A 27,092-nucleotide genomic window follows, 5' to 3' on the forward strand; every position below is an offset into this window, starting at 1 on the left:
ATCACGCCCCCGAGCGCAGTGCAGACGTGTCCCCATCTGGCCCATCACGCCCCTGAGCGCAGTGCAGACGTGTCCCCATCTGGCCCATCACGCCCCCGAGCGCAGTGCAGACGTGTCCCATCACACCCCCGAGCGCAGTGCAGACATGTCCCCATGTGGCCCATCACGCCCCCGAGCGCAGTGCAGACGTGTCCCCATGTGGCCCATCACGCCCCCGAGCGCAGTGCAGACGTGTCCCCATCTGGCCCATCACGCCCCCGAGTGCAGTGCAGACGTGTCCCCATCTGGCCCATCACGCCCCCGAGTGCAGTGCAGACGTGTCCCCATCTGGCCCATCACGCCCCCGAGTGCAGTGCAGACGTGTCCCCATCTGGCCCATCACGCCCCCGAGTGCAGTGCAGACGTGTCCCCATCTGGCCCATCACGCCCCCGAGTGCAGTGCCGACGTGTCCCCATCTGGCCCATCACGCCCCCTAGCGCAGTGCAGACGTGTCCCCATCTGGCCCATCACACCCCCGAGTGCAGTGCAGACGTGTCCCCATCTGGCCCATCACGCCCCCTAGCGCAGTGCAGACGTGTCCCCATGTGGCCCATCACGCCCCCGAGCGCAGTGCAGACGTGTCCCCATCTGGCCCATCACGCCCCCGAGCGCAGTGCAGACGTGTCCCCATGTGGCCCATCACGCCCCCGAGCGCAGTGCAGACGTGTCCCCATCTGGCCCATCACGCCCCCGAGCGCAGTGCAGACGTGTCCCCATGTGGCCCATCACGCCCCCGAGCGCAGTGCAGACGTGTCCCCATGTGGCCCATCACGCCCCCGAGTGCAGTGCAGACGTGTCCCCATCTGGCCCATCACGCCCCCGAGCGCAGTGCAGACGTGTCCCCATCTGGCCCATCACGCCCCCGAGCGCAGTGCAGACGTGTCCCCATCTGGCCCATCACGCCCCCGAGTGCAGTGCAGACGTGTCCCCATCTGGCCCATCACGCCCCCGAGTGCAGTGCAGACGTGTCCCCATCTGGCCCATCACACCCCCGAGCGCAGTGCAGACGTGTCCCCATCTGGCCCATCACGCCCCCGAGTGCAGTGCAGACGTGTCCCCATCTGGCCCATCACGCCCCCGAGTGCAGTGCAGACGTGTCCCCATCTGGCCCATCACGCCCCCGAGTGCAGTGCAGACGTGTCCCCATCTGGCCCATCACACCCCCGAGCGCAGTGCAGACGTGTCCCCATCTGGCCCATCACGCCCCCGAGCGCAGTGCAGACGTGTCCCCATGTGGCCCATCACGCCCCCGAGCGCAGTGCAGACGTGTCCCCATGTGGCCCATCACACCCCCGAGCGCAGTGCAGACGTGTCCCCATCTGGCCCATCACGCCCCCGAGCGCAGTGCAGACGTGTCCCCATCTGGCCCATCACGCCCCCGAGTGCAGTGCAGACGTGTCCCCATGTGGCCCATCACGCCCCCGAGCGCAGTGCAGACGTGTCCCCATCTGGCCCATCACGCCCCCGAGCGCAGTGCAGACGTGTCCCCATCTGGCCCATCACGCCCCCGAGCGCAGTGCAGACGTGTCCCCATGTGGCCCATCACGCCCCCGAGCGCAGTGCAGACGTGTCCCCATCTGGCCCATCACGCCCCCGAGCGCAGTGCAGACGTGTCCCCATCTGGCCCATCACGCCCCCGAGCGCAGTGCAGACGTGTCCCCATCTGGCCCATCACGCCCCTGAGCGCAGTGCAGACGTGTCCCCATCTGGCCCATCACGCCCCCGAGCGCAGTGCAGACGTGTCCCCATCTGGCCCATCACACCCCCGAGCGCAGTGCAGACGTGTCCCCATCTGGCCCATCACGCCCCCGAGCGCAGTGCAGACGTGTCCCCATCTGGCCCATCACGCCCCCGAGCGCAGTGCAGACGTGTCCCCATCTGGCCCATCACACCCCCGAGTGCAGTGCAGACGTGTCCCCATCTGGCCCATCACACCCCCGAGTGCAGTGCAGACGTGTCCCCATCTGGCCCATCACGCCCCCGAGCGCAGTGCAGACGTGTCCCCATGTGGCCCATCACGCCCCCGAGTGCAGTGCAGACGTGTCCCCATCTGGCCCATCACACCCCCGAGTGCAGTGCAGACGTGTCCCCATCTGGCCCATCACGCCCCCGAGCGCAGTGCAGACGTGTCCCCATCTGGCCCATCACGCCCCCGAGCGCAGTGCAGACGTGTCCCCATGTGGCCCATCACGCCCCCGAGCGCAGTGCAGACGTGTCCCCATCTGGCCCATCACGCCCCCGAGCGCAGTGCAGACGTGTCTCCATGTGGCCCATCACGCCCCCGAGCGCAGTGCAGACGTGTCCCCATCTGGCCCATCACGCCCCCGAGCGCAGTGCAGACGTGTCCCCATCTGGCCCATCACGCCCCCGAGCGCAGTGCAGACGTGTCCCCATCTGGCCCATCACGCCCCCGAGCGCAGTGCAGACGTGTCCCCATCTGGCCCATCACACCCCCGAGCGCAGTGCAGACGTGTCCCCATCTGGCCCATCACGCCCCCGAGCGCAGTGCAGACGTGTCCCCATCTGGCCCATCACGCCCCCGAGCGCAGTGCAGACGTGTCCCCATCTGGCCCATCACACCCCCGAGTGCAGTGCAGACGTGTCCCCATCTGGCCCATCACACCCCCGAGTGCAGTGCAGACGTGTCCCCATCTGGCCCATCACGCCCCCGAGCGCAGTGCAGACGTGTCCCCATGTGGCCCATCACGCCCCCGAGTGCAGTGCAGACGTGTCCCCATCTGGCCCATCACACCCCCGAGTGCAGTGCAGACGTGTCCCCATCTGGCCCATCACGCCCCCGAGCGCAGTGCAGACGTGTCCCCATCTGGCCCATCACGCCCCCGAGCGCAGTGCAGACGTGTCCCCATGTGGCCCATCACGCCCCCGAGCGCAGTGCAGACGTGTGCCCATCTGGCCCATCACGCCCCCGAGCGCAGTGCAGACGTGTCCCCATGTGGCCCATCACGCCCCCGAGTGCAGTGCAGACGTGTCCCCATCTGGCCCATCACGCCCCCGAGCGCAGTGCAGACGTGTCCCCATCTGGCCCATCACACCCCCGAGTGCAGTGCAGACGTGTCCCCATCTGGCCCATCACGCCCCCGAGCGCAGTGCAGACGTGTCCCCATCTGGCCCATCACGCCCCCGAGCGCAGTGCAGACGTGTCCCCATGTGGCCCATCACGCCCCTGAGCGCAGTGCAGACGTGTCCCCATGTGGCCCATCACGCCCCCGAGCGCAGTGCAGACGTGTCCCCATGTGGCCCATCACGCCCCCGAGCGCAGTGCAGACGTGTGCCCATCTGGCCCATCACGCCCCCGAGCGCAGTGCAGACGTGTCCCCATGTGGCCCATCACGCCCCCGAGTGCAGTGCAGACGTGTCCCCATCTGGCCCATCACGCCCCCGAGCGCAGTGCAGACGTGTCCCCATCTGGCCCATCACACCCCCGAGCGCAGTGCAGACGTGTGCCCATCTGGCCCATCACGCCCCCGAGCGCAGTGCAGACGTGTCCCCATGTGGCCCATCACGCCCCTGAGCGCAGTGCAGACGTGTCCCCATGTGGCCCATCACGCCCCCGAGCGCAGTGCAGACGTGTCCCCATGTGGCCCATCACGCCCCCGAGCGCAGTGCAGACGTGTGCCCATCTGGCCCATCACGCCCCCGAGCGCAGTGCAGACGTGTCCCCATGTGGCCCATCACGCCCCCGAGCGCAGTGCAGACGTGTCCCCATCTGGCCCATCACACCCCCGAGCGCAGTGCAGACGTGTGCCCATCTGGCCCATCACGCCCCCGAGCGCAGTGCAGACGTGTCCCCATGTGGCCCATCACACCCCCGAGTGCAGTGCAGACGTGTCCCCATCTGGCCCATCACGCCCCCGAGCGCAGTGCAGACGTGTCCCCATGTGGCCCATCACGCCCCCGAGGGCAGTGCAGACGTGTCCCCATCTGGCCCATCACGCCCCCGAGTGCAGTGCAGACGTGTCCCCATCTGGCCCATCACGCCCCCGAGCGCAGTGCAGACGTGTCCCCATGTGGCCCATCACGCCCCCGAGGGCAGTGCAGACGTGTCCCCATCTGGCCCATCACGCCCCCGAGCGCAGTGCAGACGTGTCCCCATCTGGCCCATCACACCCCCGAGTGCAGTGCAGACGTGTCCCCATCTGGCCCATCACACCCCCGAGTGCAGTGCAGACGTGTCCCCATCTGGCCCATCACGCCCCCGAGCGCAGTGCAGACGTGTCCCCATGTGGCCCATCACGCCCCCGAGTGCAGTGCAGACGTGTCCCCATCTGGCCCATCACACCCCCGAGTGCAGTGCAGACGTGTCCCCATCTGGCCCATCACGCCCCCGAGCGCAGTGCAGACGTGTCCCCATCTGGCCCATCACGCCCCCGAGCGCAGTGCAGACGTGTCCCCATGTGGCCCATCACGCCCCCGAGCGCAGTGCAGACGTGTCCCCATCTGGCCCATCACGCCCCCGAGCGCAGTGCAGACGTGTCTCCATGTGGCCCATCACGCCCCCGAGCGCAGTGCAGACGTGTCCCCATCTGGCCCATCACGCCCCCGAGCGCAGTGCAGACGTGTCCCCATCTGGCCCATCACGCCCCCGAGCGCAGTGCAGACGTGTCCCCATCTGGCCCATCACGCCCCCGAGCGCAGTGCAGACGTGTCCCCATCTGGCCCATCACACCCCCGAGCGCAGTGCAGACGTGTCCCCATCTGGCCCATCACGCCCCCGAGCGCAGTGCAGACGTGTCCCCATCTGGCCCATCACGCCCCCGAGCGCAGTGCAGACGTGTCCCCATCTGGCCCATCACACCCCCGAGTGCAGTGCAGACGTGTCCCCATCTGGCCCATCACACCCCCGAGTGCAGTGCAGACGTGTCCCCATCTGGCCCATCACGCCCCCGAGCGCAGTGCAGACGTGTCCCCATGTGGCCCATCACGCCCCCGAGTGCAGTGCAGACGTGTCCCCATCTGGCCCATCACACCCCCGAGTGCAGTGCAGACGTGTCCCCATCTGGCCCATCACGCCCCCGAGCGCAGTGCAGACGTGTCCCCATCTGGCCCATCACGCCCCCGAGCGCAGTGCAGACGTGTCCCCATGTGGCCCATCACGCCCCCGAGCGCAGTGCAGACGTGTGCCCATCTGGCCCATCACGCCCCCGAGCGCAGTGCAGACGTGTCCCCATGTGGCCCATCACGCCCCCGAGTGCAGTGCAGACGTGTCCCCATCTGGCCCATCACGCCCCCGAGCGCAGTGCAGACGTGTCCCCATCTGGCCCATCACACCCCCGAGTGCAGTGCAGACGTGTCCCCATCTGGCCCATCACGCCCCCGAGCGCAGTGCAGACGTGTCCCCATCTGGCCCATCACGCCCCCGAGCGCAGTGCAGACGTGTCCCCATGTGGCCCATCACGCCCCTGAGCGCAGTGCAGACGTGTCCCCATGTGGCCCATCACGCCCCCGAGCGCAGTGCAGACGTGTCCCCATGTGGCCCATCACGCCCCCGAGCGCAGTGCAGACGTGTGCCCATCTGGCCCATCACGCCCCCGAGCGCAGTGCAGACGTGTCCCCATGTGGCCCATCACGCCCCCGAGTGCAGTGCAGACGTGTCCCCATCTGGCCCATCACGCCCCCGAGCGCAGTGCAGACGTGTCCCCATCTGGCCCATCACACCCCCGAGCGCAGTGCAGACGTGTGCCCATCTGGCCCATCACGCCCCCGAGCGCAGTGCAGACGTGTCCCCATGTGGCCCATCACGCCCCTGAGCGCAGTGCAGACGTGTCCCCATGTGGCCCATCACGCCCCCGAGCGCAGTGCAGACGTGTCCCCATGTGGCCCATCACGCCCCCGAGCGCAGTGCAGACGTGTGCCCATCTGGCCCATCACGCCCCCGAGCGCAGTGCAGACGTGTCCCCATGTGGCCCATCACGCCCCCGAGCGCAGTGCAGACGTGTCCCCATCTGGCCCATCACACCCCCGAGCGCAGTGCAGACGTGTCCCCATCTGGCCCATCACGCCCCCGAGCGCAGTGCAGACGTGTCCCCATGTGGCCCATCACACCCCCGAGTGCAGTGCAGACGTGTCCCCATCTGGCCCATCACGCCCCCGAGCGCAGTGCAGACGTGTCCCCATGTGGCCCATCACGCCCCCGAGGGCAGTGCAGACGTGTCCCCATCTGGCCCATCACGCCCCCGAGTGCAGTGCAGACGTGTCCCCATCTGGCCCATCACGCCCCCGAGCGCAGTGCAGACGTGTCCCCATCTGGCCCATCACGCCCCCGAGCGCAGTGCAGACGTGTCCCCATGTGGCCCATCACACCCCCGAGTGCAGTGCAGACATGTCCCCATCTGGCCCATCACGCCCCCGAGTGCAGTGCAGACGTGTCCCCATGTGGCCCATCACGCCCCCGAGTGCAGTGCAGATGTGTCCCCATGTGGCCCATCACGCCCCCGAGTGCAGTGCAGACGTGTCCCCATCTGGCCCATCACGCCCCCGAGTGCAGTGCAGACGTGTCCCCATCTGGCCCATCACGCCCCCGAGTGCAGTGCAGACGTGTCCCCATGTGGCCCATCACGCCCCCGAGGGCAGTGCAGACGTGTCCCCATCTGGCCCATCACGCCCCCGAGCGCAGTGCAGACGTGTCCCCATGTGGCCCATCACGCCCCCGAGGGCAGTGCAGACGTGTCCCCATCTGGCCCATCACGCCCCCGAGTGCAGTGCAGACGTGTCCCCATCTGGCCCATCACGCCCCCGAGCGCAGTGCAGACGTGTCCCCATCTGGCCCATCACGCCCCCGAGCGCAGTGCAGACGTGTCCCCATGTGGCCCATCACACCCCCGAGTGCAGTGCAGACATGTCCCCATCTGGCCCATCACGCCCCCGAGTGCAGTGCAGACGTGTCCCCATGTGGCCCATCACGCCCCCGAGTGCAGTGCAGATGTGTCCCCATGTGGCCCATCACGCCCCCGAGTGCAGTGCAGACGTGTCCCCATCTGGCCCATCACGCCCCCGAGTGCAGTGCAGACGTGTCCCCATCTGGCCCATCACGCCCCCGAGCGCAGTGCAGACGTGTCCCCATGTGGCCCATCACGCCCCCGAGGGCAGTGCAGACGTGTCCCCATCTGGCCCATCACGCCCCCGAGCGCAGACGTGCCCTAAACGGCAGAGCACCAAGCTTGAGCTGCACAGGAAAATCAAACTAAGCAGATGGTCCAGGCGTCCCAGGGGCTCAGCGCCCTGGCGAGACCCGTGGGAGTCTGGCTCTGCCCTGCTCCTCACCTGAGGCGGCGGCTGGGAAGCCGATGCGGCGTTTCCACCTTAGGGTCTCACCGGCACGCTTCTCCATCCCCTCCACAGGGGGGCGATTAGCGCCCTCCCTGGCTGCACGCCGTGGGGCTGGGCTGGTGGCAGTCGCACGTGGGGCCGGGGTGATGACTTCGCGTCCCCTGGGGATGTCTCACTCGCTTGTGTCAGTGCGGAACTGCTGGATTTTTCAGTGGTGACACGTTTGCACGCGAGGGGGGGGGCAGGAGACGGTGCTCGCACGGGGCCAGCTTTTAAGTCAGCTCCCCACAAGCCCTGGCTCCTCCCTGCTCCCCCCACTGCTCCCTCTGCTACCGAGGCGGGGGTGGGGATCGTGAGGGTTCACGGATGAGCCCAGGCTTATCGGTTACCTGGGTGCACGAGTCCACATTCCCATCCCTGCTTCCCGTTGGGACACGGCTCTGCAGGCCCCAGGGACCAGAACTGCATCCTCCCGCCCGGCCACCGGGCTCTGGGCCCGACGGGGCAGCGGGGCGAACCCTCCGGGCTGCGCTCGGCTGCGGGAGGCACGGGGCTCCCGGGAGCCCAGGGAGGAGAAGGTCGCCATTCTACCTCCCTTTGCTCACCCCCCACAGAGGTTCGGGGCTCAGGCCAAGAGGGGCTGGCCGGGGAGGGAGGAGAGCAGGTCTGGCGCATCGGTTTGGCCCCTCCCCTTCCCGGCTGAGCTGGGCCCTCCCATGGCACCAAGCGGTCCTGGCTCCCTGGGCCGGTTTGACAAGGGTTCTGTGCCCGCCAGTCTGGCAGCTGGCGGCTGAGATTCCAGGCGCATGGCTGGGTTTCCGCTCCAGCACAGAACGTGCCCACCCCCAACAGGCACTGCTGCACCTCGTCCCACGTACCCACCTGGCCACTTGGGGAGAGATTGTGTGTCCCTGCCCCACTGCCCCCAAGACCCCCTGTGGTGCCGCTGCCCCTCCCCTGCCCCATACTCAGACCTCTGCCCTCTGCACAGGCTGGGCAGTCGGAGTGCGGCGCCAGCGCCCTGAAATCAGCGTGGGAGCTTGGCCCCAGGTACCACGCTGGGAAGGGAGCCAGGCGTGAAGCAAGGATGCCCGGCTGTGCCCGGCAATGAGCCCCAGCCAGAAAACACCCGCCGGGGTGGGGAGAAGGGGGCGATGGGGGGGAACAGGCCTCGGGCTGGACCCCTGCCCGCCGAGGGCACCCGAAGGGCCATTGGTCCCGTACTGCAGCAGAGTGGGGCAGCGCGAGCGCCAGCGAGGACTTGTGTGAGGGAGCCCACAGGCCCCACTGTGCTGTGGGCTGCACCGACACCGAGGGCCCCTGTCCTGAGCAGCTCCCCCACTAAGCAAATGGGGGGGTGAGCAGTAGAGGGGGAGATCGTCCTCATTGTACTGATGGGGAAACCGAGGCACAGAGCGACCCAGGTTTGCACCTTGGGTGCTGAGCTCTTCTGAGAACCTGGCCCCAGGTGAGGGAGGGAAGCCACAGCGACGGGCACGGGGAGCGCTGCTCTGGGGCTGCTCTCTGACTGCGAATCCAGGAGGCCGGACTAGGCGATCACGGTGGCCTGGGTCCAGAAAGCCCGCTCAGCCCCCAGGCCCGGCTCCTGTGCAGCTTGTGCTGCCTCTTGGTTCCCACCCGGCCCCACGGGGGTGACTCCACCACGTCCTTCTGGGGCCTCGTCAGCTGCTCGTCCGCGTCGGCCTGCAGCTGGGTCCCCCCTGCTCCCTGCTGCGTGGGAGCGGCTGGCCCCCGTGCTCAGGCTACGTCCTGGGGAGCAGGGTTTGAAGTGTGGGGCGCCCCCGGCACACGGGGTGCGGCCATCTGGGAGCACGCTCCCCCGCTCGGCCTGCCACGGACCCGGCCAGGCTCCCTGCCCGCCCGGCTGCAGCAGGCTTGTAAATAGCCTGTGCTAAACCCAATCGCCCATTAATCCCCTTGGATTTCCTGACTGAAATCAGAGCCAGCGCTGGTATGTGACGCGCGCCGCCCGGCTGGGCAGCTGCACCGGGGCTCGGGCCGGGCTGGCGGGGGAGGCTGGGCCCTGCTCCGCTGCAAAGGGAACCGGCGCGCGCCGCACGGAGGGAGAGTCGGGGTCATTTCGCCCCCTGGGCCACGGGGCCACGTCTGCACTGTGGACACAGGAGCTGCTCAGGCTGGCTGGGCTCCCAGGGAGCCGACAGGAGTTAGGCGCTTCCTTCCAGATCCCGGTGGGATTTGGGTGCCTGCCTCCCTTTGGCTCCTTGGAAAAGCCCTGGACACCCAGGCGGGTAACGAGCCGGGGCCCGGGCAGAGCCCAGGCCGGCCTGACCAGTCCTCGGGGCCAAGCCTGGTGCACCGGGGTCTCGCCTGGGCCCCTGGGGTCTTCTCTTGGAATTGCCCACGCTGGCAGGGCAGGGACCCATCCGCCTCAGGGTTCCCCCAGCCCACGCGCCATCAGGCTGAGCAGGTGCCAGGAACAAGGGGGCGGTGGTGGAGCAATCCCACTGCGCGCCGGCTGTGCTCAGCACCCTCCCGGCAGGGCCCTCCCCCACCCGCCGCGCTAGCTGCGCCGAAGGGCGATCCAGGAAGACTCGACGCCGGGCAAATTCCTACCAGGTTCCCCACCGTCAGCACGTTCTCAAACTCCTCGGTCATGGGGTAGTGCTCCATGGCCATGAAGAGCGTGTTGAGCACGATGCAGATTGTGATGCCCAGGTCGACAAACGGGTCCATGACGATCAGCCGCACCAAGGCCTTCAGCTTCAGCCAGAGGGGGCAGCAGTCCCAGACCAGGAAGGTGTGGGCGAATTTATACCACCAGGGCGGGCACTTCTGGTGAGCCTCCTCCAGCTCTGAAAACAAGAGACAGACCCTGCAACACTCGCTGCGCGTGGCACCGGCCAAGCCACCGGATGGGAGCTCGGCCGAGGACCCGGGATCCCGCCAGGCATTGGCAGCCAGGTTAAGGCGTGGGGCCCGTGGGCGCGGGGTCGGAGCGCGGTGGGTGCGTGCCACGCTTGTCACTATGCTTGTGCAAGGGACCGCTTGGGGCTGCGGATGTGGTAGGGGTCGGGGGCGCAGCAGGCGCCGGCGGGACACGGCACCGCAAGCAGGAGGCTGGATGCAAAGCCACAGCAGAGCCTGCCTGCTCCTCTCCAGGCTACGGATGTTAAGGACGAGTTGACTAGTCGACTCTCCGATAAGCAAATGCTTATCATAGTCCACGAGTCGACCCCGCCCTCACTGCTCCCTCCCCCGAACAGTGGGGCCAGCTGGAACGCCCGAGCTGACCAGCGAACTGCTTTGGGATGTGGGTTCCCAGCGGGGCAGGGGGGAGGGGCTGAATACAGGGTGCTTTGATCTGGGCAGTTACAGACTCGCTCCTGCTCTCCCTGCTAGGGAGACGGAAGGGCAGCACCGGCTGGTCCAGACTACAAGCCCGTGCCCGGCAGCCGGGTTACGAGAATCGTCCCGGGGGCCCGGCCGGGCAGCCAGGAGCTCAGAGCCCGGACGTGCCATCGCGCCGGTTCGCAATCTCGCTCTACTTGTTCCGCCGTCCCTTTGGAAGCCTGCCCTGAGCCCACCGCCTGCCGAGCCCCGGGCAGCCCCCAGTACACGCCTCTGCCCAAAGCCGGCAACGAGCGCTCCCAGGTGCTCAGCAGGGCCTGGAAGAGGCTGCTGACACGGACAGTCACCTCGGGGGCCCGGCAGTACGGGGGACTGGACCCGCACTGCCCAACCTGACAGTCTAGGCAAGCAGCACACAGAGGGTGAGGAAGAGGGGACCAGCACAGTGTGGCTAGACCGGAGCTGGGGGACTGAATCGTATGGACAGCGAGCCTGGGATGGGGCAGGGGCAGGAGACCACTGCCCCACGAACGGAAGGGCGGAACAGTACGTGCAGGCTGGAAATCAGGCAAGTTTCTAGCCCGCAGAGGGGGGTCCTGGCACGGCCCCGGAGGCGCGGGGGTGCCCTCCCTCGCTGGAAGACGGTGCTGGCTACTCTTCCGAGCAGGGCGACCCGCTGGGCTGCGTGCGAGAGTGGGGCCTGCACCCGCCAGCTCCCGGCCAAGCCCTGTCCCTGTGCCCTGAAACCCTGCTGCTTCCGCTCTGGGTCGGCCACCCAGCCCTACAGAGCCCTCTGCGGCCCGGCGGGCGGCACGGCCCCTCTACCTTCCATGGCGTTGGAGATGATGCTGACGGCGCTCTCCGCGCGCTGCTGGAGACCAGGCCCCGCCAGGCCATCGGGATCAGGCTGGTCTTGCCCATCGCGGGGGCTTGGCTACAAAAAGGAGAGCGGGTCACACACCAGAGCTGGGCTCCCAGGCAGCGTTCCCTCTCAGCTGCCCAGGGGTTCACCAGCCCCGCCCCTGCCAGGCTCCGGGCTCCCTGCAGGGAGCGGACTGAGAATCCCTGCCCAGCTGGGCTGCCGCGCGGCTTAGGGGGACGCTGCTCCCAGGCTGGGCCGTGCGAAAGGGGGGATCCAAGCCCCCCCCGTCCATGCAGTTGGGATGCTGGCTTCCAGGGCGGGCGTTTGCACTGCCACGGGCTGTAATTCCCAGCGTGGCGCTTGCTTTGCGCAGGCTAGTGCACTCAAACCGGCCCTGGAGCCGGGGCGGCCTGGGCATGGCGTAGCCACTGGAGAACATCCACGTGTCCCTGGCCAGCTCCCCAGCATGAGCAGAGCCGGCACGCGCCTGCCCGCCAGAGCCGGGAACCTGCCCTCCCGCTGCGGCCATGCACGCCCCGCGCAGAGCGGGCTCACTGTGCGGCAGGAACCGCAGCCGACACGGGCAGAATTCACAGGGCAAGTTCAGAGGCCTGGCAGCCTCTCGTGGAGTCGCGGGACTGGAGGAGACCTGGGGAGCTCCCCTAGCCCGGTCCCCTGCACGCACGGCAGGACTGGGGTGTCCAGGCCTCTCCTGTGCCCTGGGAGATGCAGCTGGAGGCCTAGCGCAGGGACCTGGGCACAGGACAGTGCATGGAGAGCCCATCAGAACCAAGCTGGAGCAACCCCAGCCCCCAGGACACCCCAGTCCGGCCTCTCCCCTTTGCTCCCTCTGCTGGGCTCTGCAGTCAGAGCCCAGCCCTGTCCCCGTGTGCAGGCAGCCCAGAGAGCGGGAGGGAACCAGCACGTACTTCCTCGGACTCCACGTTCCCGTTGCAGCCTGTGGATTTGCCGTGGCTGTTAGCCACAGGGCCCCCCGTCTTCTCCGCTGCGCTGCTGCTCAACTTACGGTCTTGTAACTGCAATGAAACCAGAGACTTGTGCCAGGGGAGCCCCACGGTGCGCAGGGTGTGAGCCCCCCTCCCGTGCGTCGACTTGCACCGGCACCCCCGGGGACGCCGCTTCGAGCAGCAAGCTTCCTCTTTCATTTCAAAACCTCGTAGGAACCCCGGCCGCTTACGCCGCCGTTAAAAGCCGTTTAACGCCCCAGCCAGAGTCTGAGCTTTCCCAGTTTGAGTCAATCGACCCCAAAGGATTTTTTTCTGAATTCCACCCCCGGAAATGCTGCTTTGGGATGCTCGTTCCAGGCTGCAAGGGAAACCACGCCCGAGAGCCCAGCACGGCTGGCTGCCACCCTGCTGCACCCGTTGCCCCTAGCCCCGTGTCACAGTTCCCCCGTCTGCAGGCGGAGGGGGCAATACCTAACCTCACGGGGGAGGGGCTCGTTCACGAATGTCACGGAGGGCTTGGAACGGAGAGGCGCACTGTGATTCACATCACTAGTGCCAAGCGCCCCCAGCCCCGCCCTGGCCCAGAGGCCGTGTCTCTGGCTTGCCCCCGGGGCTGTTCCGCGGCGGCTCTCAGGCCTGGGTCTGGCCCGGTCTCTCCATGGGTTCTGAGCGGTGCCTGATGCACCGGGGCCCTCTCCTCAGGCCAGGCCTGGAGGTGCTACCAAAGCCCGCTGCTCCTCCGTGCGGGCCCAGCCCTACGCCCCCCACTGCTGAGCATTCGCCATCCGCTCCCAGCGTCCGGCCGGGCCCGCAAGCCCTTCGGCCGTCAGAGGGGAGGGGTGAAGAGACGGGGCGCCGAGGAGCAGGGAAGATGAGGAAGGGGAGGGAGGGAGACCGGCTGGGCAGGTGGGAACTAGAAATGAGGCGGCGCTCCAGGCCGTGGGGGCCCCGGGGCAGCAGGAAGGCAAACATGGCCTTACGCCACCCCCTGCCCCAGCTCCGGGGCCGTTCCCTCAGCGTGAGCTAGAGCGGCTGAGGGCCACTCCAGCGTACGCCTGCTGCAATGCCCCGTGGGACCGGGCTGCCGGGACGCCCCGCCTGCACCCCATGGCTCTGGCCCGGCCCCACAGCCCACTTGCAGCCGCAGTGCGGCCCGCGCTCGGCGCCCCAGCTGTGAAGGCCCCTCCCCGCTGCTGCTCACAATAGGGGCAGGGCCCGAGGCAGCTGAAGGCGGAGATGGGTCCAATGGAGCGGTGGGACTGGACATCCCCAATTCGCCCCCTTCAGGACACCTGCTGGCTCGGGGGATGCCCGCGCCCAGCTGCCTGGCTTCTTTGGGGCCACGTTTGCAACCCTGGCCTCTGAGTGGTGCCACGGGCCCTGCAGCGTGGCTCTCGTCTCACTGGCTGGGCTGTTAGCTCCCCGATCTCACCCCTGCCTGCCACTGCCCAGGCGGAGTTCATGCCTCTGCCCATTGGGCTTTTCTGCCTCCCCCCTTCCCACCCGACCCCTTACGCTCGGCAGCCCGAGCTGCAGCATGCACCTCAGCCCTAGTTCCAGTCCTGCCCTGCCTGGCCTGAGCCCCCAGGGCCGCCACGGGCCCCGCGCACTGACCACTTTCTCTTGCTCCTCCTGGTGCTTCTTCAGCTGCTCCAGGAGCTGCTGAAACTCCTGCTCTTTCTGCTGCTCCTCCAGCATGGTGGCGTCGTTCTGCTCGGCGTAGGCCATGGCCACCACGGCCAGGATGAGGTTGATGAGGTAGAAGGAGCCCAGGAAGATCACCACCACAAAGAAGATCATGTAGGTTTTCCCCGCGGCGCGCAGGGTCTGAGGAAGCAAGAGACATGTCGCGCCCGGCTCAGGCCACCAGCCAGGCTGCCTTGGGGCCCCGGCCTGGAGACGTTCTCACCTAACCCAGAGGCCTGGCTGACAGTGGCCGACCCGCTCTGGTGTCCGCGGGCGGTGAGTTACACGGTGCTCCCCAGCAGTGCAGCCGGGGCGGGTGCATGGCGCTTCCCAGCGGGGCTGTCGGGATGGGCGCGAAGGAACAGCCCAGATGCTCATGCTCCTGAGAGTCCGAGCGGTGACCCCCGATCTGGGCAGCAGATTCCCCTGTCACAGCAGGCTCCCCCGAACACGCCCTGCCCAGGGAGACTCGGTGCAGTGCGAGTGCACCTGTGTGACTGTGCCGCAGGGGGAAATGGGACCCGCTATTCCCACCTCCTCCAGTACAAGCCTCTGCGCAACCCAGGGCGAAGGCTGCGGGGCCGGCACCCAGTGTCGGGTGCAGGCCGTGAGCAGACTCTGCCTATGCCCCTTGTCAAGGGTGGATTTAGGGCAGGGCAAGCGGGGCGGCTGCCCCGGGCTCCGCGCTTCCCAAGGCCCCGTGCATGGGCTGTGTCAAAGGGGGGGCCCCGCGGCGCTCTCACCCGCCTGCCCCTTGTGTTGGTTCCATCAGGCCCCGCCCCATGGACAATGCGCCGCTTTGCAAGGCCAGGGCGCTCAGCCCAGCCCAGGTGGGTTTGGACGTGGGGCCCCAAGCCCCGGTTGCAATGCCCAGTGACCGGAGGCCGTAGCGCCGCACAGCACAGGCCGACTCGTCCCTCTCCGCACGTGGCCCTGTGGCGCACAAGCACGCGGCCCCGTGGCGCACAAGCCGTTGCCTCTGCCGGGGGAGCCGGGCCCACAGGAGAGAGGGGCTCACCAGCTGGAAGAGATTCTCCCAGTAGTCCTGAGTCATGAGGCGGAAGAGAGAAAGGAAGGCCCAGCTGAACGTGTCATAGCTGGTGTAGCCATAGTTCGGATTCCTCCCTGCTTTCATGCACGTGTATCCTTCAGGGCACCTCCTGCCGGAGGAGAAGGGAGGAGGAGGGGGCATTAGCGCCGGAGGGGCAGGGAGAGGAGGGGGCATTAGCGCCGGAGGGGCAGGGAGAGGAGGGGGCATTAGTGCCGGAGGGGCAGGGAGGAGAGGGGGCGTCAGCGCCGGAGGGGCAGGGAGAGGAGGGGGCGTCAGCGCCGGAGGGGCAGGGAGGGGAGGGGGCGTCAGCGCCGGAGGGGCAGGGAGAGGAGGGGGCGTCAGTGCCGGAGGGGCAGGGAGGGGAGGGGGCGTCAGCGCCGGAGGGGCAGGGAGGGGAGGGGGCGTCAGCGCCGGAGGAGCAGGGAGGGGAGGGGGCGTCAGCGCCGGAGGGGCAGGGAGGGGAGGGGGCGTCAGCGCCGGAGGAGCAGGGAGGGGAGGGGGCGTCAGCGCCGGAGGAGCAGGGAGGAGAGGGGGCGTCAGCTCCGGAGGGGCAGGGAGGGGAGGGGGCGTCAGCGCCGGAGGGGCAGGGAGGAGAGGGGGCGTCAGCTCCGGAGGGGCAGGGAGGAGAGGGGGCGTCAGCGCCGGAGGGGCAGGGAGGGGAGGGGGCGTCAGCGCCAGAGGAGCAGGGAGGGGAGGGGGCGTCAGCGCTGGAGGGGCAGGGAGGGGAGGGGGCGTCAGCGCCGGAGGAGCAGGGAGGAGAGGGGGCGTCAGCGCCGGAGGGGCAGGGAGGGGAGGGGGCGTCAGCTCCGGAGGGGCAGGGAGGGGAGGGGGCGTCAGCGCCGGAGGGGCAGGGAGGGGAGGGGGCTTCAGCGCCGGAGAAGCAGGGAGGGGAGGGGGCGTCAGCGCTGGAGGGGCAGGGAGGGGAGGGGGCTTCAGCGCCGGAGAAGCAGGGAGGGGAGGGGGCGTTAGCGACGGAGGGGCAGGGAGGAGAGGGGGCGTCAGCCCCTGGAGAAGCAGGGAGGAGAGGGGGCGTTAGCGCCGGAGGGGCAGGGAGGGGAGGGGGCGTCAGCGCCGGAGGGGCAGGGAGGGGAGGGGGCGTCAGCGCCGGAGGGGCAGGGAGGAGAGGGGGCGTTAGCGCCGGAGGGGCAGGGAGGGGAGGGGGCGTCAGCGCCGGAGGGGCAGGGAGGGGAGGGGGCGTCAGCGCCGGAGGGGCAGGGAGGAGAGGGGGCGTTAGCGCCGGAGGGGCAGGGAGGGGAGGGGGCGTCAGCGCCGGAGGGGCAGGGAGGGGAGGGGGCGTCAGCGCCGGAGGGGCAGGGAGGAGAGGGGATATTACTGCTGGCTTTGGGCCCCGCAGTGCTTCTGCAAGGAGAAAGAACTGGGGGAATCCTTTCTCCTTACAACGACCCCTTAGCACCCAGCTTCACCCCACACTCAGCGCCACCCCTGCACCCCAACCTTCTGCGCCAGCCCTAAGCCCTTCATCCCCCCCGGAACCTGCACCCCCAGCCAAAGCCCTCACTCCCCAACCCTCTGCCTCAGGCCTGAGCCCCCTCCCACACTACAAAACCCTAGCCCCCCCAGCACATGAAGTTTGTTATGTGCACCAGTATGAAGGTGAGGTGTCATGTCACCTCCGTGTCGCACGTCCCCTCCACGCTGGTACATGGAACAAAATTCATTCTGTTCAGGGGTGGGAAAAATTGGAGGGAAACTGGTGTCCAGACGGGCAATGGGCGTTTGTGCCCACAACCCTATTCTCCAAACTCGCACCGGTCACCTCGGTTGGCTGCTCCGGCTGCGTGCTCGCCGCATACTAAGCCTCGCTGGCCTCTTTCTTTCCCTCCCCAGGTCTGCCTGCGCCAGTCCGAACAGAGCTCACTCACCCGGCGTCGCTGCTGTTCCCGCAGAGCAGAGCATCCAGCGCGCCCTCCAGAAAGTAGAAGTTCCCTTTGCAAGTCAGGAAGAAAGCGAGACGTGAGCATGGCAGGTGTTGCTTTGCACACGTGTGTTTCTCACTAGACCTTGCTCAGGTCCTGAGCTCAATCCAGGTTTGCTTTTTGGAATATGGAAGTGTCCATGTGTCATGGGAATCTTTGCTCTGTGGGGCCGGGGAGGAGGGGTCTTTTCTGTGTAGTTTTATGAGAGACAGTCCCATTCTGGGAACATCCCATTGTCCTGGCACAACCAACCCCTGCCCTTGCTTTAAGTTCGGAGAAGGAAGCTGTCTGCCGAATTCGGGGGTCCTAGCTCCTACCGTTTCGGAGGAGCTGTTGGACAAATAGACACGCACTCAAATAGACAGACAGGCGGATGGCCAGACAGACAAACTCTCTCCAATGTCTAGTAGATTTGCAGTTCTTCACCAAATGGCTCACTGGATGTGTCCCAGCCGCTGGATCGCGCACAAGGCATGCCCCACAGCTATTGCTTCCTGTGTTTGCTATTCATAAGGTGCTAATTTGCACGGGTGACCTTCGTCGCACAGTCTTCGTGTGCCCGACTGGCTGACTCCCAAACCCAGGGGGAGAGGGCTCTAGAGACAGCCAGCGCGGATCCCTGGGCGAAGGGCGCTCCTGCTGTGACTGGTCACCAACCCCACGGGAGAGACGGGAGAAAGGCCAATGCTGGGGCTCTGCAGGTTTGCATGAGTCCTGCTGGGAAACTGGAAAATAACCCGAGTTCTCCAGCCAGCCCCACACGGAGCCCACGGCCAGGGCCCTTTCCTGGCTGCTTCTGTCCCCACCAGCCCACCCCCCTAAGACAGCTGCGAGCTAGACCTCTGCCCGTGCCCATCCCCACCAGCCCACCCCCCTAAGACAGCCGCGAGCTGGACCTCTGCCCGTGCCCGTCCCCACCAGCCCACCCCCATAAGACAGCCGCGAGCTGGACCTCTGCCCGTGCCTGTCCCCACCAGCCCATCCCCCTAAGACAGCCGCGAGCTGGACCTCTGCCCGTGCCCGTCCCCACCAGCCCACCCCCCTAAGACAGCCGCGAGCTGGACCTCTGCCTGCGCCCATCCCCACCAGCCCACCCCCCTAAGACAACCGCGAGCTGGACCACTGCCCATGCCCGACCCCACCAGCCCACCCCCCTAAGACAGCCGCGAGCTGGACCTCTGCCCGTGCCTGTCCCCACCAGCCCACCCCCCTAAGACAGCCGCGAGCTGGACCTCTGCCCGTGCCCGTCCCCACCAGCCCATCCCCCTAAGACAGCCGCGAGCTGGACCTCTGCCCGTGCCCATCCCCACCAGCCCATCCCCCTAAGACAGCCACGAGCTGGATCACTGCCCGTGCCTGTCCCCACCAGCCCACCCCCCTAAGACAGCCGCGAGCTGGACCTCTGCCCGTGCCCGTCCCCACCAGCCCACCCCCCTAAGACAGCCGCGAGCTGGACCTCTGCCCGTGCCCGTCCCCACCAGCCCATCCCCCTAAGACAGCCGCGAGCTGGACCTCTGCCCGTGCCCGACCCCACCAGCCCACCCCCCTAAGACAGCTGTGAGCTGGACCTCTGCCCGTGCCTGTCCCCACCAGCCCACCCCCCTAAGACAGCCGCGAGCTGGACCTCTGCCCGTGCCCGTCCCCACCAGCCCACCCCCCTAAGACAGCCCCGAGCTGGACCTCTGCCTGTGCCCGTCCCCACCAGCCCATCCCCCTAAGACAGCTGTGAGCTGGACCTCTGCCCGTGCCTGACCCCACCAGCCCACCCCCCTAAGACAGCTGTGAGCTGGACCTCTGCCCGTGCCTGTCCCCACCAGCCCACCCCCCTAAGACAGCCGCGAGCTGGACCTCTGCCCGTGCCCGTCCCCACCAGCCCACCCCCCTAAGACAGCCCCGAGCTGGACCTCTGCCCGTGCCCGTCCCCACCAGCCCACCCCCCTAAGACAGCCGCGAGCTGGATCACTGCCCATGCCCGTCCCCACCAGCCCACCCCCCTAAGACAGCCGCGAGCTGGACCTCTGCCCGTGCCCGTCCCCACCAGCCCACCCCCCCTAAGACAGCCGCGAGCTGGATCACTGCCCATGCCCGTCCCCACCAGCCCACCCCCCTAAGACAGCCGCGAGCTGGACCTCTGCCTGCGCCCATCCCCACCAGCCCACCCCCCTAAGACAGCCGCGAGCTGGACCTCTGCCCGTGCCCATCCCCACCAGCCCACCCCCCTAAGACAGCCGCGAGCTGGACCTCTGCCCGTGCCCATCCCCACCAGCCCACCCCCCTAAGACAGCCGCAAGCTGGACCTCTGCCCGTGCCCGTCCCCACCAGCCCACCCCCCTAAGACAGCCGCGAGCTGGACCTCTGCCTGTGCCCGTCCCCACCAGCCCACCCCCCTAAGACAGCCATGAGCTGGACCTCTGCCCGTGCCTGTCCCCACCAGCCCACCCCCCTAAGACAGCCGCGAGCTGGACCTCTGCCCGTGCCCGTCCCCACCAGCCCACCCCCCTAAGACAGCCGCGAGCTGGATCACTGCCCATGCCCGTCCCCACCAGCCCACCCCCCTAAGACAGCCGCGAGCTGGACCTCTGCCCGTGCCCGTCCCCACCAGCCCACCCCCCTAAGACAGCCGCGAGCTGGATCACTGCCCATGCCCGTCCCCACCAGCCCACCCCCCTAAGACAGCCGCGAGCTGGACCTCTGCCTGTGCCCATCCCCACCAGCCCACCCCCCTAAGACAGCCGCGAGCTGGACCTCTGCCCGTGCCTGTCCCCACCAGCCCACCCCCCTAAGACAGCCGCGAGCTGGACCTCTGCCCGTGCCTGTCCCCACCAGCCCACCCCCCTAAGACAGCCGCGAGCTGGACCTCTGCCCGTGCCCATCCCCACCAGCCCACCCCCCTAAGACAGCCGCAAGCTGGACCTCTGCCCGTGCCCGTCCCCACCAGCCCACCCCCCTAAGACAGCCCCGAGCTGGACCTCTGCCCGTGCCTGTCCCCACCAGCCCACCCCCCTAAGACAGCCACGAGCTGGACCTCTGCCTGTGCCCATCCCCACCAGCCCACCCCCCTAAGACAGCCGCGAGCTGGACCTCTGCCCGTGCCCGTCCCCACCAGCCCACCCCCCTAAGACAGCCGCGAGCTGGATCACTGCCCATGCCCGTCCCCACCAGCCCACCCCCCTAAGACAGCCGCGAGCTGGACCTCTGCCCGTGCCCGTCCCCACCAGCCCACCCCCCTAAGACAGCCGCGAGCTGGATCACTGCCCATGCCCGTCCCCACCAGCCCACCCCCCTAAGACAGCCGCGAGCTGGACCTCTGCCTGTGCCCATCCCCACCAGCCCACCCCCCTAAGACAGCCGCGAGCTGGACCTCTGCCCGTGCCTGTCCCCACCAGCCCACCCCCCTAAGACAGCCGCGAGCTGGACCTCTGCCCGTGCCCGTCCCCACCAGCCCACCCCCCTAAGACAGCCGCGAGCTGGACCTCTGCCCGTGCCCATCCCCACCAGCCCACCCCCCTAAGACAGCCGCAAGCTGGACCTCTGCCCGTGCCCGTCCCCACCAGCCCACCCCCCTAAGACAGCCGCAAGCTGGACCTCTGCCCGTGCCCGTCCCCACCAGCCCACCCCCCTAAGACAGCCGCGAGCTGGACCTCTGCCTGTGCCCGTCCCCACCAGCCCACCCCCCTAAGACAGCCATGAGCTGGACCTCTGCCTGTGCCCATCCCCACCAGCCCATCCCCCTAAGACAGCCCCGAGCTGGACCTCTGCCCGTGCCCGTCCCCACCAGCCCACCCCCCTAAGACAGCCGCAAGCTGGACCTCTGCCTGTGCCCGTCCCCACCAGCCCACCCCCTAAGACAGCCGCAAGCTGGACCTCTGCCCGTGCCCGTCCCCACCAGCCCACCCCCCTAAGACAGCCCCGAGCTGGACCTCTGCCTGTGCCCATCCCCACCAGCCCATCCCCCTAAGACAGCCGCGAGCTGGACCTCTGCCTGTGCCCGTCCCCACCAGCCCACCCCCCTAAGACAGCCACGAGCTGGACCTCTGCCTGTGCCCATCCCCACCAGCCCACCCCCCTAAGACAGCCACGAGCTGGACCTCTGCCTGTGCCCATCCCCACCAGCCCACCCCCCCAAGACAGCCGCGAGCTGGACCTCTGCCCGTGCCCGTCCCCACCAGCCCACCCCCCTAAGACAGCCACGAGCTGGACCTCTGCCCGTGCCCGTCCCCACCAGCCCACCCCCCTAAGACAGCCCCGAGCTGGACCTCTGCCCGTGCCCGTCCCCACCAGCCCACCCCCCTAAGACAGCCACGAGCTGGACCTCTGCCCGTGCCCATCCCCACCAGCCCACCCCCCTAAGACAGCCACGAGCTGGACCTCTGCCTGTGCCCATCCCCTCCAGCCCACCCCCCTAAGACAGCCGCGAGCTGGACCTCTGCCCGTGCCCGTCCCCACCAGCCCACCCCCCTAAGACAGCCACGAGCTGGACCTCTGCCCGTGCCCGTCCCCACCAGCCCACCCCCCTAAGACAGCCCCGAGCTGGACCTCTGCCTGTGCCCATCCCCACCAGCCCACCCCCCTAAGACAGCCACGAGCTGGACCTCTGCCTGTGCCCATCCCCACCAGCCCACCCCCCTAAGACAGCCGCGAGCTGGACCTCTGCCCGTGCCCGTCCCCACCAGCCCACCCCCCTAAGACAGCCACGAGCTGGATCACTGTCCGTGCCTGTCCCCACCAGCCCACCCCCCTAAGACAGCCGCGAGCTGGACCTCTGCCCGTGCCCGTCCCCACCAGCCCACCCCCCTAAGACAGCCGCGAGCTGGACCTCTGCCCGTGCCCGTCCCCACCAGCCCATCCCCCTAAGACAGCCGCGAGCTGGACCTCTGCCCGTGCCCGACCCCACCAGCCCACCCCCCTAAGACAGCTGTGAGCTGGACCTCTGCCCGTGCCTGTCCCCACCAGCCCACCCCCCTAAGACAGCCGCGAGCTGGACCTCTGCCCGTGCCCGTCCCCACCAGCCCACCCCCCTAAGACAGCCCCGAGCTGGACCTCTGCCTGTGCCCGTCCCCACCAGCCCATCCCCCTAAGACAGCTGTGAGCTGGACCTCTGCCCGTGCCTGACCCCACCAGCCCACCCCCCTAAGACAGCTGTGAGCTGGACCTCTGCCCGTGCCTGTCCCCACCAGCCCACCCCCCTAAGACAGCCGCGAGCTGGACCTCTGCCCGTGCCCGTCCCCACCAGCCCACCCCCCTAAGACAGCCCCGAGCTGGACCTCTGCCCGTGCCCGTCCCCACCAGCCCACCCCCCTAAGACAGCCGCGAGCTGGATCACTGCCCATGCCCGTCCCCACCAGCCCACCCCCCTAAGACAGCCGCGAGCTGGACCTCTGCCCGTGCCCGTCCCCACCAGCCCACCCCCCCTAAGACAGCCGCGAGCTGGATCACTGCCCATGCCCGTCCCCACCAGCCCACCCCCCTAAGACAGCCGCGAGCTGGACCTCTGCCTGCGCCCATCCCCACCAGCCCACCCCCCTAAGACAGCCGCGAGCTGGACCTCTGCCCGTGCCCATCCCCACCAGCCCACCCCCCTAAGACAGCCGCGAGCTGGACCTCTGCCCGTGCCCATCCCCACCAGCCCACCCCCCTAAGACAGCCGCAAGCTGGACCTCTGCCCGTGCCCGTCCCCACCAGCCCACCCCCCTAAGACAGCCGCGAGCTGGACCTCTGCCTGTGCCCGTCCCCACCAGCCCACCCCCCTAAGACAGCCATGAGCTGGACCTCTGCCCGTGCCTGTCCCCACCAGCCCACCCCCCTAAGACAGCCGCGAGCTGGACCTCTGCCCGTGCCCGTCCCCACCAGCCCACCCCCCTAAGACAGCCGCGAGCTGGATCACTGCCCATGCCCGTCCCCACCAGCCCACCCCCCTAAGACAGCCGCGAGCTGGACCTCTGCCCGTGCCCGTCCCCACCAGCCCACCCCCCTAAGACAGCCGCGAGCTGGATCACTGCCCATGCCCGTCCCCACCAGCCCACCCCCCTAAGACAGCCGCGAGCTGGACCTCTGCCTGTGCCCATCCCCACCAGCCCACCCCCCTAAGACAGCCGCGAGCTGGACCTCTGCCCGTGCCTGTCCCCACCAGCCCACCCCCCTAAGACAGCCGCGAGCTGGACCTCTGCCCGTGCCCGTCCCCACCAGCCCACCCCCCTAAGACAGCCGCGAGCTGGACCTCTGCCCGTGCCCATCCCCACCAGCCCACCCCCCTAAGACAGCCGCAAGCTGGACCTCTGCCCGTGCCCGTCCCCACCAGCCCACCCCCCTAAGACAGCCGCAAGCTGGACCTCTGCCCGTGCCCGTCCCCACCAGCCCACCCCCCTAAGACAGCCGCAAGCTGGACCTCTGCCCGTGCCCGTCCCCACCAGCCCACCCCCCTAAGACAGCCGCGAGCTGGACCTCTGCCTGTGCCCGTCCCCACCAGCCCACCCCCCTAAGACAGCCATGAGCTGGACCTCTGCCTGTGCCCATCCCCACCAGCCCATCCCCCTAAGACAGCCCCGAGCTGGACCTCTGCCCGTGCCCGTCCCCACCAGCCCACCCCCCTAAGACAGCCGCAAGCTGGACCTCTGCCTGTGCCCGTCCCCACCAGCCCACCCCCTAAGACAGCCGCAAGCTGGACCTCTGCCCGTGCCCGTCCCCACCAGCCCACCCCCCTAAGACAGCCCCGAGCTGGACCTCTGCCTGTGCCCATCCCCACCAGCCCATCCCCCTAAGACAGCCGCGAGCTGGACCTCTGCCTGTGCCCGTCCCCACCAGCCCACCCCCCTAAGACAGCCACGAGCTGGACCTCTGCCTGTGCCCATCCCCACCAGCCCACCCCCCTAAGACAGCCACGAGCTGGACCTCTGCCTGTGCCCATCCCCACCAGCCCACCCCCCTAAGACAGCCGCGAGCTGGACCTCTGCCCGTGCCCGTCCCCACCAGCCCACCCCCCTAAGACAGCCACGAGCTGGACCTCTGCCCGTGCCCATCCCCACCAGCCCACCCCCCTAAGACAGCCGCGAGCTGGACCTCTGCCCGTGCCCGTCCCCACCAGCCCACCCCCCTAAGACAGCCCCGAGCTGGACCTCTGCCCGTGCCCGTCCCCACCAGCCCACCCCCCTAAGACAGCCACGAGCTGGACCTCTGCCCGTGCCCATCCCCACCAGCCCACCCCCCTAAGACAGCCACGAGCTGGACCTCTGCCTGTGCCCATCCCCACCAGCCCACCCCCCTAAGACAGCCGCGAGCTGGACCTCTGCCCGTGCCCGTCCCCACCAGCCCACCCCCCTAAGACAGCCACGAGCTGGACCTCTGCCCGTGCCCGTCCCCACCAGCCCACCCCCCTAAGACAGCCCCGAGCTGGACCTCTGCCTGTGCCCATCCCCACCAGCCCACCCCCCTAAGACAGCCCCGAGCTGGACCTCTGCCTGTGCCCATCCCCACCAGCCCACCCCCCTAAGACAGCCACGAGCTGGACCTCTGCCTGTGCCCATCCCCACCAGCCCATCCCCCTAAGACAGCCACGAGCTGGACCTCTGCCCGTGCCCGTCCCCACCAGCCCACCCCCCTAAGACAGCAGCCCCAGAGGGTGAGCAGGCGAGTGGGAATACATCGAGCTCGTTCCTCTTTGATGTTGCTGGGGAGCCGCCTGCCCTGGTGAGACCCACAGCAGCTGCTGAGACGCGTCACAGGGGGAATTTCATTTCATTTGCTGACACAGAGAACCGGCTCCGTGGGGCCAGGCCATCGTGGCGGGCACGGCTCAGCCCAGCAAGGTTCCCCTGCCTTGGGCGTCACCAGATCCGACCTTTGCCCTGGGAACGGCCCCATGTCTGGGGCGACCCGTCTGGAGCCTGTTCTGCGCATCCCAAGGGGTGACTCCTACCCAGCCCCCAGGCCTCCACTTAACTAGCAGAGTGTTGAAAAGCGCCCCCCCCCCCCCGCATTGCCCTGGTGTGAGCAGCTGTCAGCCTGAATGCCTGGCCAGGATGTGCGGCTGCTGTTTGCAGGGATCTCAGGAGTTTGTGGATATTGACCTGAAGGCCCCTGCTAAAGAGCCTTCCCCCTGACTGGCTGGGATCAAGCAGCCCGGTCAGCATGTAACCTGAGCTGCCCGAGATCTGCTGAGTGCTCTGAACAGGAGGGCAAACACCCCCGCCGATCCCAGCCTCGGCCACGGGCTCAGGGACCCCGGCTGAGCAGCAGCTGGTTCTGCCCTGGCGTAAATGTGCCAGCAGGGTTCGGGCCCCCTTCCCGCACTCGCCGTGCGCGCGGCTCCCTGGCCAATAAAGGGTTTCTGCCCTTTTCGTTTTAACGCTTTTTCTTTTCATCAGAACATTTGGATTTTCTCAGTTTTCTGTCTTTGGACAAACCATCCTGTGACGGACCCTCCCGCCCTCCCCCCGCTTTGTGAAATGGACGTATGGACTGGAATAGACGTAACTCAAAGGTGCTCTAAGCGGGTTATTTCCTGTAACCCATCGATCTTCCTGGCATGCCCCGCTGGCTCTGGTTACCTCGCTTTGATGTAAGTGTCAGGCACATGGAGCTGGGAACACTCGGAGGGGTTCAGTGTGTGCAGGGGAGACATGGGGGGGAGGGTGCCACCCTGGAGGTCTTGATGAACAACTGTTAAACAATCTCTTTTGTCCTCAGGTCTCAGCAGGGGCTGGTGGGGAGGGGCCTCAGTTCTTTAAAAGAGCATAGGAAAGCAGGGCCGGGGCCTTCTGGCTGGGCTGCGCCGGAGGGAGGGGGCCGAGCGCCCCAGCCCGGCTTTGGAGGGGGGCTGGGCTGTGCTGGAGGGAGGGGGCCGAGCGCCCCAGCCCGGCTTTGGAGGGGGGCTGGGCTGCGCCGGAGGGAGGGGGCCGAGCACCCCAGCCCGGCTTTGGAGGGGGGCTGGGCTGCGCCGGAGGGAGGGGGCCGAGCACCCCAGCCCGGCTTTGGAGGGGCAGCTGGAGAAGAGGTTTTAGGGTGAGTCTGAAAAGTTTGTGCCGAGGGTTCAGTGCAGGGTCAGCCGGGCGGTTTGGTTTCTCTTGATTTGTAACCCACTTTGCTCTGCCTGGTCTCGCTCACTCCAGCCCTACTGCTGGGCCTTAAGACAATCACGTTTCAAATCATTCCTGTGGGGTCCGATCCCATTGGGGGAGGGGTGTCCCAGGAAGCTGGGCCCTAAACTGCCCTCTCCTTGGGCCTGCAGAGGTTCGGTGTCTGGGGGGGATCTCAGCCCAGGGCCGTGGCTGGGGGAGACCAGGGAGCTGGCCCAGCAAGACCGGGAGATGAGGAGGCCCAGAGATCGGGAAGCCGAGTGGCCATGGCCGCGGCAGCGCCCCAGGAGACCCTCCCGAGGGGTCGTCTGTGACCGCCCCGTCACACGCTCATTTCTCGGTTTGGGATCCCAGCCTCTCGGGCCCAGTTTTTATTTGTCGTCGGCTTAGTCACATGACGTGGGACAACCCTGGAAGTTGAGTGGCTGAGGAGTAGGGTGGGAGTGGTGGCCATGTCTGGATGCTGATTGGCTCTGCATGGGGGCACCGAGTCAATTGGGCTCTGTACGGCGGCACGTTCCAGCCGAGGAAAGGGCCGAGCGCTTACCTTCGTCGTGGATGTAGGAATCCCAGTCGAAAGTGCCGTTACTCAGCCCCGTGCTGTTGCTGTCCAGCGTCGCGTTAGCAAACGTGTCGTTGTCCATTCCGAAGAAGTCCTCTGGCAAAGTGCCGTTTATGGGAGGCGGCCACCTGACGCATTTCTGCCGAAGGTTCCCCATGAACAGCTGAAGGCCAATCAGCGCGAAAACACTCAGACAGAACACGGTGAGAATCATGACGTCCGAGAGCTTCTTCACAGACTGTACCAAAGCTCCCACAATCGTCTTCAGCCCTGAGAAGGGAGGCATTGTTATCGGTTT

The 27,092-nt window shown here is 67.9% G+C and overlaps 1 protein-coding gene across 2 annotated transcripts in view; it reads right to left on the reverse strand.

Moving 5' to 3' along the window:
* SCN4A (sodium voltage-gated channel alpha subunit 4) overlaps positions 1-27,092 on the reverse strand; it is a 174,108-nt gene that overhangs the window by 68,562 nt on the left and 78,454 nt on the right. For both annotated transcript variants that reach the window (XM_075911769.1, XM_075911768.1), the window contains exons 7-13: positions 26,780-27,064; positions 17,108-17,171; positions 15,192-15,333; positions 14,102-14,314; positions 12,449-12,556; positions 11,483-11,591; positions 9,923-10,161 (exon numbers count right to left, since the gene is read on the reverse strand). In XM_075911769.1, coding sequence (XP_075767884.1) covers positions 9,923-10,161; positions 11,483-11,591; positions 12,449-12,556; positions 14,102-14,314; positions 15,192-15,333; positions 17,108-17,171; positions 26,780-27,064 — 1,160 coding nt within the window. The remainder of the gene's footprint in view (positions 1-9,922; positions 10,162-11,482; positions 11,592-12,448; positions 12,557-14,101; positions 14,315-15,191; positions 15,334-17,107; positions 17,172-26,779; positions 27,065-27,092) is intronic.

This window comes from Pelodiscus sinensis, chromosome 29, assembly GCF_049634645.1.
Source record: "Pelodiscus sinensis isolate JC-2024 chromosome 29, ASM4963464v1, whole genome shotgun sequence".
NCBI lineage: Eukaryota > Metazoa > Chordata > Testudines > Trionychidae > Pelodiscus > Pelodiscus sinensis.